At 46.4% G+C, this 14,241-nt stretch overlaps 1 protein-coding gene across 6 annotated transcripts in view; it reads right to left on the minus strand.

Annotated features, from left to right (window-relative positions):
• Window positions 1-4,090: 4,090 nt before the first annotated feature.
• Window positions 4,091-14,241, minus strand: part of pde4ba (phosphodiesterase 4B, cAMP-specific a) — a 318,589-nt gene continuing 308,438 nt past the window's right edge. For 5 of the 6 annotated variants that reach the window (XM_071346219.1, XM_071346218.1, XM_071346220.1 and 2 more), the window contains 7 exons: window positions 14,101-14,194; window positions 10,729-11,015; window positions 10,290-10,454; window positions 8,393-8,492; window positions 7,969-8,246; window positions 7,574-7,756; window positions 4,091-7,469 (listed from right to left, as the gene is read on the minus strand). In XM_071346219.1, coding sequence (XP_071202320.1) covers window positions 7,056-7,469; window positions 7,574-7,756; window positions 7,969-8,246; window positions 8,393-8,492; window positions 10,290-10,454; window positions 10,729-11,015; window positions 14,101-14,194 — 1,521 coding nt within the window. In that variant the 3' untranslated portion in view covers window positions 4,091-7,055. Of the gene's footprint in view, window positions 7,470-7,573; window positions 7,836-7,968; window positions 8,247-8,392; window positions 8,493-10,289; window positions 10,455-10,728; window positions 11,016-14,100; window positions 14,195-14,241 lie in introns of those variants that run through there. The other variant, XM_071346222.1, reaches the window with a different exon arrangement.

The following is a 14,241-nucleotide window of genomic DNA, read 5'->3' on the forward strand; positions in this document are numbered from 1 at the left end:
CCTCTCTGCAGATGTCCAGCTGGTACTGAGACATACACCACATCTGGAGGAGATCAAAACTAAAGAGTCAAAGGAATGTATAGTACTGTACTTTATTGACATATATATATATTGTATAAGCTAGCTATATATGCTAGCTCAATAAGATCTGATCATCCTGTTTTTACTTAAAGTAAACGATCAACAAAGAAATCACACACACACCCCCAAAGACTCCCACTGAGACACACACACCCAAAAACTCCCACTGAGAGTAGAGAAATCTAAGCATGATCCTCGTCACCATTTCCTGTTCTTGCTAAAAAAAGATGTAAGATGTTCTTCCCTGGCCACTGGGGAAAGGGTGATGGTCTATTTTACATCAATCTGCTGCTGGGAACCATTCTGGGTATTTTTGTCTTGTTAAGTTTTGTAAACATCTTCTCTCTGTGTGTGAAGGGAGACATCTGACATTTTATGTAAGTATTTCCTTAATCCGTGTGCGTAGCTCAATTTATAAAATGAGATATCAGTATCATTATCTCTTTTTTCTTCGAGGCCATGGGGTAGGCGGACAGACAAGGCCATGGGGTAGGGTAGGGGGGTAGACAAGGCCATGGGGTAGGGGGCCAGACAAGGCCATGGGGTAGGGTAGGGGGGTAGACAAGGCCATGGGGTAGGGTAGGGGGGTAGACAAGGCCATGGGGTAGGGTAGAGTAGGGGGGCAGACAAGGCCATGGGGTAGGGTAGGGGGTCAGACAAGGCCATGGGGTAGGGTAGGGTAGGGTAGGGGGGCAGACAAGGCCATGGGGTAGGGTAGGGGGACAGACAAGACCATGGGGTAGGGTAGGGGAACAGACCAGGCCATGGGGTAGGGTAGGGGGGCAGACAAGGCCATGGGGTAGGGTAGGGGGGCAGACAAAGCCATGGGGTAGGGTAGGGTAGGGGGGCAGGCAAGGCCATGGGGTTGGGTAGTGTAGGGGGGCAGACAAGGCCATGGGGTTGGGTAGGGTAGGGGGCAGGCAAGGCCATGGGGCATGGTAGGGTAGGGGGGCAGACAAGGCCATGGGGTAGGGTAGGGGGCAGGCAAGGCCATGGGGCATGGTAGGGTAGGGGGCAGACAAGGCCATGGGGCATGGTAGGGTAGGGGGCAGGCAAGGCCATGGGGCATGGTAGGGTAGGGGGGCAGACAAGGCCATGGGGTAGGGTAGGGGGGCAGACAAGGCCATGGGGTTGGGTAGGGGGGCAGACAAGGCCATGGGGTAGGGTAGGGGGCAGACAAGGCCATGGGGTTGGGTAGTGTAGGTTGGCAGACAAGGCCATGGGGTTGGGTAGGGTAGGGGGGCAGACAAGGCCATGGGGTTGGGTAGGGTAGGGGGCAGACAAGGCCATGGGGTTGGGTAGGGTAGGGGGGCAGACAAGGCCATGGGGTTGGGTAGGGTAGGGGGGCAGACAAGGCCATGGGGTTGGGTAGGGTAGGGAGCAGACAAGGCCATGGGGTTGGGTAGTGTAGGGGGCAGACAAGGCCATGGGGCATGGTAGGGGGCAGGCAAGGTCATGGGGTAGGGTAGGGTAGGGTAGGGGGGCAGACAAGGTCATGGGGCCGGGTAGGGGGCAGACAAGGCCATGGGGTAGTGTAGGGGGCAGACATCATAGCTTTATGGTGTGTGTGTGTGTGTGTGTGTGTGTGTGTGTGTGTGTGTGTGTGTGTGTGTGTGTGTGTGTGTGTGTGTGTGTGTGTGTGTGTGTGTGTGTGTGTGTGTGTGTGTGTGTGTGTGTGTGTGTGTGTGTGTGTGTGTGTGTGTGTGTGTGTGTGTGTGTGTGTGTGTGTGTGTGTGTGTGTGTGTGTGTGTGTGTGTGTTTGTGTAAACCGAAGTGCTTGAGGAAAGGCTTTCAAGAACTGAGACAGCCTCTACCAATAAAAGTCTACACATCTTTGGACTAGAGGTCGACCAATTATGATTTTTCAACGCCGATGCCGATACCGATTATTGGAGGACCAAAAAACCCCGATACCGATTAATCGGTCAATTTTTTTAAATGTATTTGTAATAATGATAATTAAAACAATACTGAATGAACACTTATTTTAACTTAATATAATACATCAATAAAATAATTGTCGCCTCAAATAAATAATGAAACATGTTCAATTTGGTTTAAATAATGCAAAAACAAAGTGTTGGAAAAGAAAGTAAAAGTGCAATATTTGCCATGTAAGAAAGCTAACGTTTAAGTTCCTTGCTCAGAACATTTTTTATTTTTTTATTTTTTTATTTTTTTCACCTTTATTTAACCAGGTAGGCAAATTGAGAACACGTTCTCATTTACAATTGCGACCTGGCCAAGATAAAGCAAAGCAGTTCGACACATACAACAACACATAGTTACACATGGAGTAAAACAAACATACAGTCAATAATACAGTGAAAAATAAGTCTATATACAATGTGAGCAAGTGAGGTGAGATAAGGGATGAGAACATATGAAAGCTGGTGGTTCCTTTTAACATGAGTCTTCAACATTCCCAGGTAAGAAGTTTTAGGTTGTAGTTATTATGGGAATTATAGGACTATTTCTCTCTATACGATTTGTATTTCATATACCTATGACTATTGGATGTTCTTACAGGCACTTTAGTATTGCCAGTGTAACAGTATAGCTTCTATCCCTCTCCTCGCCGCTACCTGGGCTCGAACCAGGAACACATCGACAACAGCCACCCCCGAAGCAGCGTTACCCATGCAGAGCAAGGGGAACAACTACTCCAAGTCTCAGAGCGAGTGACGTTTGAAACGCTATTAGCGCGCACCCCGCTAACTAGCTAGCCATTTCACATCGGTTACACCAGCCTAATCTCGGGAGTTGATAGGCTTGAAGTCATAAACAGCGCAATGCTTGAAGCACAGCGAAGAGCTGCTGGCAAAACGCACGAAAGTGCTGTTTGAGTGAATGCTTACGAGCCTGCTGGTGCCTACCGTCGCTCAGTCAGACTGCTCTATCAAATCATAGACTTAATTATAACATAATAACACACAGAAATACGAGCCTTAGGTCATTAATATGGTCGAATCCGGAAACTATCATCTCGAAAACAAGACGTTTATTCTTTCAGTGAAATATGGAACCGTTCCGTATTTTATCTAACGGGTGGCATCCATAAATATTCCTGTTACATTGCACAACCTTCAATGTTATGTCATAATTACATAAAATTCTGGCAAATTAGGCAGCCCAAACTGTTGCATATACACTGACTCTGCGTGCAATGAACGCAAGAGAAGTGACACAATTTCACCTGGTTAATATTGCCTGCTAACCTGGATTTCTTTTAGCTAAATATGCAGGTTTAAAAATATATACTTCTGTGTATTGATTTTAAGAAAGGCATTGATGTTTATGGTTAGGTACACATTGGAGCGACGATACGCATCGATTATATGCAACGCAGGACACGCTAGATAAACTAGTAATATTATTAACCATGTGTAGTTAACTAGTGATTATGATTGATTGATTGTTTTTTATAAGATAAGTTTAATGCTAGCTAGCAAGTTACCTTGGATTTTACTGCATTCACGTAACAGGCAGGCTCCTCGTGGAGTGCAATGTAATCAGGTGGTTAGAGCGTTGGACTAGTTAACTGTAAGGTTGCAAGATTGAGCTGACAAGGTAAAAATCTGTCGTTCTGCCCCTGAACGAGGCAGTTAACCCACCGTTCCTAGGCCGTCATTGAAAATAAGAATGTGTTCTTAACTGACTTGCCTAGTTAAATAAAGATTAAATAAAGGTGTAAAAAAAACTACAACAAAAAACGTCCAAATCGGTGTCCAAAAATACCGATTTCCGATTGTTATGAAAACTTGAAATCGGCCCTAATTAATCGGCCATTCCGATTAATCGGTCGACCTCTACTTTGGACCATGGCAAATGAAGAGAAGTGCCTGGTTTCCTACAGCTAGTGTGTCACTGTGGGCCTTATGTCATGTTAGCACCAGACTGTCTGTTAGGGGGATGTCACAGTGAGTGCTTGTCTCGCCACATGAAAACATATCCAGTGTGATGGTTGAGCTGCTGCTAGCACTGTGAAATAAGGACACAGAGACAGAGATATTCATGCTTTGTTTTTTAATCACTTCATAGAAAAAGTATTTTCTGATATTTTAACACAATATACAATATTATACCATACATTGTGTGAAACATTGAATATGTCCGCTGCGACTGTAACGCGTTAGGTAGGTATTCCAACTGCATGTGATATTCAAAAGACATGTAAAAAAAATATTAAAAAAAATAACATCTCTCATGCAGATAGTGCCAAGCGTGGCTAACCATTTGGACACAACTCGGACCAAAATGTTTAACATAGATTAACAATGTTATACTGGTAACAAATTTGAATTTCAAAACTGCTAACACGTTTTGGTCAAATCAAAATAGTTCACAATAGCACAATCAATTACAAGAAGATCACATTTTTGTAACGATTCATCACGTTCAGCTCAGAGATATTGTAGCATGCCACCAATAATCCCCTTGAACTACTTTACATGGAAGGACGTGTAAAGGAGCAGACACTCTGTCTGTCTGTTGTTATTCCTTAATTCTGTCGAACCAGTGGATCTGAACCCCAAATCAGCAATCTGCATTGAAACTGTTGCACAGAGGAGCATGGATTAGTCACTACTAGAAGCTGCTGAGAGGAGAACGTCTCGGTGTGGACTAGTGACAGACTACAGTATCAAAGCTTCTCCACAGCGTATCATAGCTATACCCAGGCCTCTGTTGTTTAACATGTCCTCTATGCGTTGTAAACCTACAGGTTGTGAATATGTCTCTTTAGCTGCTGCTCAGGGCACTCAAACATTTGTGCGAATATATATTGACTTATTATATAATAAAAAAAACAAATAGAGGATATAAAAAGACTCCGACGCAGAGCCCTGTACATGTTAGACACCACCCCTTCCAGGTAATGCAAGTGCATATAAATTCAAATAGATTTACACTGACTGAAACAGTACTCTTATGTACAGTACAACTGAATGTAATGAATACACTGTTATAAACAGCAAAGGACCAGCTTGAGCTCTAGTGACAGACAATAAGAGGAGTCATGTTGAGCCTAGGTGACAAAGACTAACAAGCATACACACACGTACTCTCACACTCATATTTTATGACACACACACGCACGCACGCACGCACACGCACACGCACACACACACACACACACACACACACACACACACACACACACACACACACACACACACACACACACACACAAACACACGATTACCATGTAAGCCTGCTGGAGTGAGTGAGGTTATAGACAATAAGGTAGTTGAAGTACCTTTGAGTATGTCAGTAAACCGAAGTGAATAATGGAGAATAGGTCATAGATGCTGAATAGGCCGTCATGAAAACCAGCCATGGAGGCCTGTAAGGGACAATCTGCCTTGCAGACCGCCTGGGGTTGACGGTCTTAATGCTGACCCACAGTGACAGTGAACTACACTGTCCGTGGCCCTTTGGTTTGGTGTCTCTGTCACATCATCTCTAGATAACCTACTACTGTGGGTCATCATCCTCTTGTTCTCAACAATAAGTATTTTTCACCTCGGGTTTGGGGTTTGCAGCAGACATTCGACAGTTTCTACGTGCCGAATCTAATCTGAGGATTAAATCTAACGGACCAAATCCTGATAAACTTCCCGTCCGGCCAGGAAATGTGATACAGTTAGTGGGAAGGGAAGATTAAGGTCAATGGGTAGTAGCAGAACTTCATTCCCTTTTATTAGGTGGATGAATAAATAGCTGAACTGTATAAACCATATGAATAATTATAGTGCAGCTGACTTCTAGACATGCAGCCGCCCGGCCACCTTTCATCATCTGGACCGGTCCTGATTCTACAGGGACAGGGGGTCCTCCCTTAGTTATATTGTTACATTATCAGAACCAGTTAGGTTCTGGAATCTTTGGTCTAGTAGGAGTAATAGACGACAGCAGGATACCTCGAGAGGAAGCTGGAAATAGCCTTCCAACTGCATGTGATAAGAAACTTTGCTTTGGCTGCCAAGTGCTATTTCTGTCTATGATGTTGACATTTGTTTGGAGTCTGAACGATATCAGGATTTGATCCATGAGGGAGATTGTGGGGAAGCAGGTTAGATGTCAGAATGTTGTGTAACTGTTTTCTGGCGTTAGAGTGAACATCTATCTGCCTACCATTTGTCTACAGTGAGGTCTGACAATCTAGACATGTAACACGAATGTGTACATTGTGTACATTTAATTTTCATATAGAAACATAGATTTTGTACATGGATTAAGATGACAGAATGTGTATTTCTTATTATGGGAAAACGTGTTTTTAGCATTTGATGAGTATGTCCAGGAATTGTTTGTCTAAGTTAGTTAGGATTTCTTCTATTGCCCAATACTAGTAGGAAGACCGTTCTCTTTGTCTGAGATATAATAGGATTTTGCTCTTGAGCTTTCGAAAATACGAAACAAAAAAAAACATTCATACTAAAGTGTGTTCAATAAATAAAAAAAACAATTCAAAAGATAATAGTAAAAAGGCACACAAAAGTCCTCTGACAAATGATACAAGAAAAAAGTGACCATATTTTTTTCTCTCTGTATAAACTCATGTCCATCAATCAGTAGATCATAAGCTACCTCATGACATCCCATTTCAGTAAAAAAGTCACAAGGTACAAAACTTCTCTCAGTAGTAGTGTCGACATTTCAGATGCCAGTCGGGATGGAAAAACAACCATTTCCCAGATTGGCCCAAGTCCTTCATTTAATTTCCTCAGAGGACTTTCCGTCCTTCAGGCCCAAAATGTTCGCAGCATTTTTCCTGAGAACTCCGTAGCCGCCCCACTGAAACTGTCCCTCTGTTGCCGGCTCCTAACGCAAGTGCAAGGATGGGGGGGTTGAAACTGACGCCCCATGCGAGCTCAAACTAAGACCCCCGTGGGCTTGTTAAAAAGCACAGCTGCAGGAATTCTCCTGTTTAAAACATTAAACCAACCACCATTGCGGTGCAGCAGAGCCCATTAAGTGTCTGTGGGTGATGCATCGTGGGTAATTATCGCTATGGATGACGTGGGCTCCATGGATTCCTCGGGGTCCTGACAGTCAAAGTAGTCAACCGGAGACCGAGACGACTCCCCCAAAACATCCTCTTCCTCCTCCTCATCCCCCTGGCTCTGTTCATCTTTCTCTTCACCCTCAGAGTCCTCCTCCTCCAGGGTGAGTTCAAACTGGAACTTGTCTCCCGCCTGGCCCCCTTCACCTCCACCCTGCTCCCGCTGCTCCGTGGCCCAGGGAGGAGAGGGGCTCTGGGGAATCATGCTCTGGTACCAGTTCCTGTTGTCCTCCAGAGTGTCCAGGATGTCCTGAGCGTCAGGGTGCACCAGGTCAGCCCACGTCTCCCACAGAGGGTGGACGATGTAGTCTATGAAACCCACCTGGAGAGAGGGAGGGAAAGGGAACAGTGGTGAGTCAGGAGTCAGAGTGTGTATGTGTGTGTGTGTGTGTATATATGTGTGTCTCTGTATGTCCCGTATCATACCTGGCTTTTCTCTACTGAGGCAGTGTGTTTGTCACACATGGGGCTGATCTCCATGCCTCTCTCCCTCTCCCTGTCTCCCTGGTGGAAGAACTCCTCCATGATGCGGTCGGTCCACTGACGGTACAGCTCCAGAGACTTGGTAGGGTTACTCAGGTCAGCACAGTGAACCATGTTCCTCAGCACCTGATGGAGAGAGGGAGGGAGAGAAGAAGGTGAGAGTGATATGGAGTGGTAGGAGAGAAAGAGAGATGAAGAAAGACGGCTAGAGAATGAATGAACAGGGTTGAAGAAGAGAGCAGGAGGAGACAGGTGAAAATGGAGTGAAGGAGCAGAGGTCATACCACAATCCAAACCATGTTACTAAGTCTAGATGATGATGATGAAGATAAACCCACCTGTATTCTGTCGGTGTAGTTGTCCAGCAGCAGGACCCCAGAGCTGGTCACCTTCTTGGTCTCCACCATGGTCTTCAGGTCAGCTAACAGACTCATGTGCTTGGACATGTCAGTGGCCAGAACCATTTCGATGACCATCTTCCTCAGACTCTGCCTCTGCTTCTTGGTCAGGCTCTGGAAGATGTCACAGTTGTCCTCCTGCAGCAGCTTGAAGCCCACAGCTAGATGGTGGTTCTCTAACACGGACTCATCGTTGTACATCAGGGCTAGCTCAGAGTCTGAGGGAGACAACAGACAATGAATCAGTCACTTGTTCAACACAGTTGATGAATATGGATATCTATACAGTATCTATAGATAATTCTCATATATCTATTCTATACATTATTCACATAACAGTAACAGGTGTAAGAGAAAGACTCACTGGTATTGATGAGGAACTGGTTGGACACCCCCGGGTGGTCCACATCATGAATTGCTGCAGCAAAGATGGCCGCCAAGATCTCTAGATCGCTGAAGACCGCCTATGTGAGAGAGAGGGTCCAGGGTTAAGAATTTCTCAAGAGAAACAGTCAAAGAACAGAACAGCTACAGGGAACAGCTAATCCCAGTGCAGCCCACTCCCATTGATTCCCATGGCTAGGGTTGCTATCGCTAACAGCCAACATAGTGTAAACACTAGTCAGAGCTAGATGAGTGCTGGCCTACATTAGCGAAATGACTATCTTATGCTATCCATGTCTCTGTCTCTCTATAGGCACCCATACATAGCGGTTTGACACTGGCTGTAAGAGCAGGGCTATAAACATGATGGAAGGAGGGAGGGACGGATGGGGGGACTGTAAAAACGGAGGAGAGCGGCTGGTGACATGCTGAGAGCTAGGTCACGCTGTTAGACTACGTCATTGATGAGGTTCCACTGTATATATATAGAACCACAGAGAATGGAGCTGTGAGAACAAACAAAATGGGGTGAGGGAGGGAGGGGAGCAAGGAGAGAGGGAGGAATAGGGGATAACTTTTGGTTTCCGTCTAAAGACTGAGGGAAAATGACTTAGGGAGAATGCGATTGAAAACCCTGGGGAAGACTTACAGTACCATAAGATTCAAGGGTTGGGGTGAGAGTAAGGACAGTGCACTAAGGTGGAGTTCTATTAGCTCAGATGGGTGTGGGATAAGGGTGAGGTAATGGTTGGGTGTGGGATAAGGGTGAGGTAATGGTTGGGTGTGGGATAAGGGTGAGGTAATGGTTGGGTGTGGGATAAGGGTGAGGTAATGGTAGGGTGTGGGATAAGGGTGAGGTAATGGTTGGGTGTGGGATAAGGGTGATGTAATGTTAGGGCGTGGGATAAGGGTAGGGTAATGGTTGGGTGTGGGATAAGGGTGATGTAATGTTAGGGTGTGGGATAAGGGTGAGGTAATGGTTAGGTGTGGGATAAGGGTGAGGTAATGGTTGGGTGTGGGATAAGGGTGAGGTAATGGTAGGGTGTGGGATAAGGGTGAGGTAATGGTTGGGTGTGGGATAAGGGTGAGGTAATGGTAGGGTGTGGGATAAGGGTGAGGTAATGGTTGGGTGTGGGATAAGGGTGATGTAATGTTAGGGCGTGGGATAAGGGTAGGGTAATGGTTGGGTGTGGGATAAGGGTGAGGTAATGGTTGGGTGTGGTATAAGGGTGAGATACTGGTAGGGTGTGGGATAAGGGTGAGGTAATGGTAGGGTGTGGGATAAGGGTGAGGTAATGGTAGGGTGTGGGATAAGGGTGAGGTAATGGTTGGATGTGGGATAAGGGTCAGGCAATGGTAGGGCGTGGTATATGGGTGAGGTAATGGTTGTGTGTGGGATAAGGGTGAGGTAATGGTAGGGTGTGGTATAGGGGTGAGGTAATGGTAGGGTGTGGTAAAATGGTGAGGTAATGGTAGGATGTGGTATAAGGGTGAGGTATTGGTAGGGTGTGGTATAAGGGTGAGGTAATGGTAGGGTGTGGTATAAGGGTGAGGTAATGGTAGGGTGTGGTATAAGGGTGAGGTATTGGTAGGGTGTGGTATAAGGGTGAGGTAATGGTAGGGTGTGGTATAAGGGTGAGGTAATGGTAGGTTGTGGTAAAAGGGTGAGGTAATGGTAGGATGTGGTATACGGGTGAGGTAATGGTAGGGTGTGGTATACGGGTGAGGTAATGTTAGGGTGTGGTAAAAGGGTGAGGTAATGGTAGGGTGTGGGGGATGTGTGAAGAAAAGAAAAGTCTAGTGTCAGCCACTTACGTTGAGGTCTGGTGTAGAGAGCAGGATGTGTGTGGACTGGGGTTAGGGGTTAGGTAACTTACATCGAGGGCTGGTGTAGAGAGCAGGATGTGTGTGGACTGGGCCACGTCTGCCGCGTGGAGGCTGTTGTGGTAGGCCACGTCTCCATGGTAGTGGTCCTCCAGGGTCATCATGTACGCAACAAACGTCTCTGTCGGGATCTTAAAGGTCTTCAGCAGGTCTCTCTCCTGCAGGGGACACAAGGATATGACTTAGTACCTATGTACAGCTGTACCATATTGTGTGTGTGTGTGTTTGTGTGTGTCTGCATTGCATGCATATACTGTATGTGGGTGCAGCCGTGCGTGTGTGTGTGTGTGTGTGTGTGTGTGTGTGTGTGTGTGTGTGTGTGTGTGTGTGTGTGTGTGTGTGTGTGTGTGTGTGTGTGTGTGTGTGTGTGTGTGTGTGTGTGTGTGTGTGTGTGTGTGTGTGTGTAGGAGTGTATAGCCAGTTATAACCTACCTGGAAGATGGCGTACATGATACAGGTGAGAGGTCTATGTTCGGAGTACTCTGACACGGTAAAGATGTTCAGACCCCACTTATTCAGATCCTCCAGTTCCTTGGAGAGCATGTCCTCCTTGTCCGTCTTGACCCCGAAACGTGAGATGGAGGAGTTGGAGAGGCAGGGTCCATAAGAGACCTTCTTCACTCCAGTGATCTGAGTCATCAGCTGTTGCTGCTTCTTCCTCTCCCGACCAGCCTTCTCCTTGGGCGTCACAGATGGCATGTCCATGTCGTTCTGTTTGTCTGAGGGGGGAGAGGACATCTCTTTGGGTTAGGACACTCCATGCCATTGTGTTTGACAGACCACAGAGAGAAGAGAGGATGAAGGTTTGATGGCCCATTCAGTTTAGTAATGTCATTACAATGAACTCTAACTGTGCTGCTGTGTAGACAGTGAAGCCTCTCATAGCTGAACTAACCTGTCTCTCTCCACTGAGGGTAATTCAATTACCACTGTCACTCTACCCCTATCTCTCTCTCGCTCTCGCTCCCTCTCTCTCTCTCTCCCTCTCCCTCTCTGTCCCTCTCTTGCCCTCTCACTCCCTCTCTCTCTCCCTCTCTCTCTCCCTCTCCCTCTGTCCCTATCACTCCCTCTCACTCCCTCTCTCTCCCTCTCTCTCCCTCTCTCTCCCTCTCTCCTCCTTCAGTCATAATAGACAATGGGTGATTAAGCATGCTGTAACATGTGATGCATGGGAAACAGGGGAAGAGCAATAAACTGGCACAGTAATTCATTATCACCATCATTATCACCATCATTATCACCACTGAGACAATGTCTACTAGCTTCTCAGACATGCCACTGAACCCACTCTCCCATTCCCTTACACACACAATGGACCAGAACTCTGTGAATGGAAGGGACAGTTGGTTTGGCCATTGAAATAGAATGCATTTTTTTATGGGTTTTATAAGGACCCTCACATAAAAAAGGTAACCTGGATTTATAAGCACACAGCAGACACTTCCTCCATAAAGGTTAGAGTGTGTGTTAATTAGAGTGTGTGTTTATTAGAGTGTGTTGCTGATGAAGCTGTATTGTTTGACATGTGGCTGTACGTCTGTCTGTCTGTCTGTCTGTCTGTCTGTCTGTCTGTCTGTCTGTCTGTCTGTCTGTCTGTCTGTCTGTCTGTCTGTCTGTCTGTCTGTCTGTCTGTCTGTCTGTCTGTCTGTCTGTCTGTCTGTCTGTCTGTCTGTCTGTCTGTCTGTCTGTCTGTCTGTCAGGAAGTGGTTTTGCCAATTCAAAATGTTCTATGCAGGTGGAGTGTTAATGTGACCTTGATTCCCTGAGGCCCAGACTAGACTGTCATGTCTCTCTCCTCTCCATGGGTTGGGTTAAATGTAGAAGATGCATTTCAGTTGAATGCATTCAGTTGTACAACTGACTAGGTATCCTCTCTTTCCCTTCCCTTCTCTTTCCTTTCCCTCTCTTTCTCTCTCTTCTATCTCTCTCTCTCTCCATTTCTCTCACGTTTATTCTGCTGAAATTCTGAATTACCTCCAGCCTGCTCTATATGCTCTCAGTGAAACCCAAATGCCAGAGAGAGAAAGAGAGAGAGAGAGAAAGAGAGATGTAGAGAGAGAGATGGAGAGAGAGTGTGTGGGTGGATTTGGGCTTTTAAAATTCCCTTAATGAGTTATGCCTGGCTGTTACCGTGGTAGCAAGTCGGAAAGAGCCAGTTCAGCCAGGGTGTTATGGGATGAGTGGAATGAACAGCTGTGGAGGAGAGGAGCCCTTGCACGTGAATGGGCCTCACACACACACCATCATCCCCAACCCACAGTCCCTTAGGGATGAGCTGCCCAATAGGATGCACGCACATATAAAGGGTTCAACTCTCTCTCCAACAAGGCATCCTAGGATGACCTTACAAAAACTATGTGGGTGGAAAATGGAGAGGGAAACTTGAAAATGGCAGCCATAAATGTCAACAATGTTATCTCCTTGCCTTGTTTTTCTAAAGAAACAATGAGCTTGATATTGCTGTAACATAATTAGAAATATAATCCCAATCAATGGTCAGTGGTCAGCTCAGGACAAACTATCAGCTGTCTGTTTCCTAATGCTTTCTCTGCATCTCTTTCCCATATTAATGTGTAGCCAACCACCTGCAGCAAACCACTCCTACTGCTCGGTCCCACAGGGAACTATGGAGCGGTAGAGTGATAGAAACTCCCATCTCCCATCTGTGTCTGATCTACGCACTAACTTCCTCAGGCATGGAGCGATGGAGAGAGGAAGGGGGGATGGGGTGAAGAAAGACAGAGATACATTAAAAGGGATATGAGTCACCGAATGGGAGGCTCAGTTATCTGTGAGGGGATTCCACCGTACCCCCACCTCACCTCTACTGCGTAATACCAGTCTCTCCATCTCTCTCCATCTCCCCCCTCCCTATCACAATCTCTCTCCCCCATCTTCTAGCTCAGACCCTGCAGTGGGAGACTAGAGGGGACTAGATTCAGATGGCAGTGCATCACACATGGTACAGTACATACGCAGGTAGATAGCAGGCCACGGGCATCCATATTGTCTGTTCTTCTACCTGCCTCTGTCCTTCCTCCTCTCCCACACATATATTATGTCCCAAATGGCCCCCTATTCCCTATGTAGTGCACTACTTTTACCAGGGTCCATAGGGCCAGCCCATAGGGTTCTGATCAACAGTAGTGCACTATATAGTGAATAGGGTACCATTTGGGATGCACACAGAGAGTCACGACTGGAGCCCCCCCCCCCCCCCCTCTCTCTCTATCCACTGGCTCTGATGTGGCCTAACAAGCTCACCTGTCAATCAACCAGTAGCAGAGGCACCTCACTAAGAAGTGTGTAGCCAGCCAACCACCTCAAAGCTTCGAGCTTTTCCTATCTGGTTTTGTTTTAATGGGCCTTGGGAGTGATGGATGAATACTAACAAGAGGTAATGGTGCATGGTTTTACAGTACACCCCCGCAACAAGCATCCAGACTCAGACAAAATGGAGGGAGAATCCCACACACACACACACTGCGGTATACTGTATACACACATGTGTGAGATATAAGATATGAGTATTTGTGCGTACAAGTGTGGGTGTATGAAAGTGTGTTCGATTGATTGTGTGTGCATGATTGATCTTTATCAGTCTATAAGAAGTGTGTGGGAACAGTCACGCATCAAAAGCAATGGATTTACCTAGAGTGTGTGTGTGTGTGTGTGTGTGTGTGTGTGTGTGTGTGTGTGTGTGTGTGTGTGTGTGTGTGTGTGTGTGTGTGTGTGTGTGTGTGTGTGTGTGTGTGTGTGTGTGTGTGTGTGTGTGTGTGTGTGTGTGTGAGATCAGGTCTTTACCCATAAAGGTGTTGGAGATGAACTCGGACACCTGGTTACCGGAGCGACTCATCTCTGAGAGGTGTGTCAGCTCCCGGTTCAACATTCTCTTGAACTGGAAAAGAAGATACAGAGGAGAGGGGGAAAACGTCAGCATCCTGG

Source organism: Salvelinus alpinus, chromosome 16 (genome assembly GCF_045679555.1).
Source record: "Salvelinus alpinus chromosome 16, SLU_Salpinus.1, whole genome shotgun sequence".
NCBI classification, from domain to species: domain Eukaryota; kingdom Metazoa; phylum Chordata; class Actinopteri; order Salmoniformes; family Salmonidae; genus Salvelinus; species Salvelinus alpinus.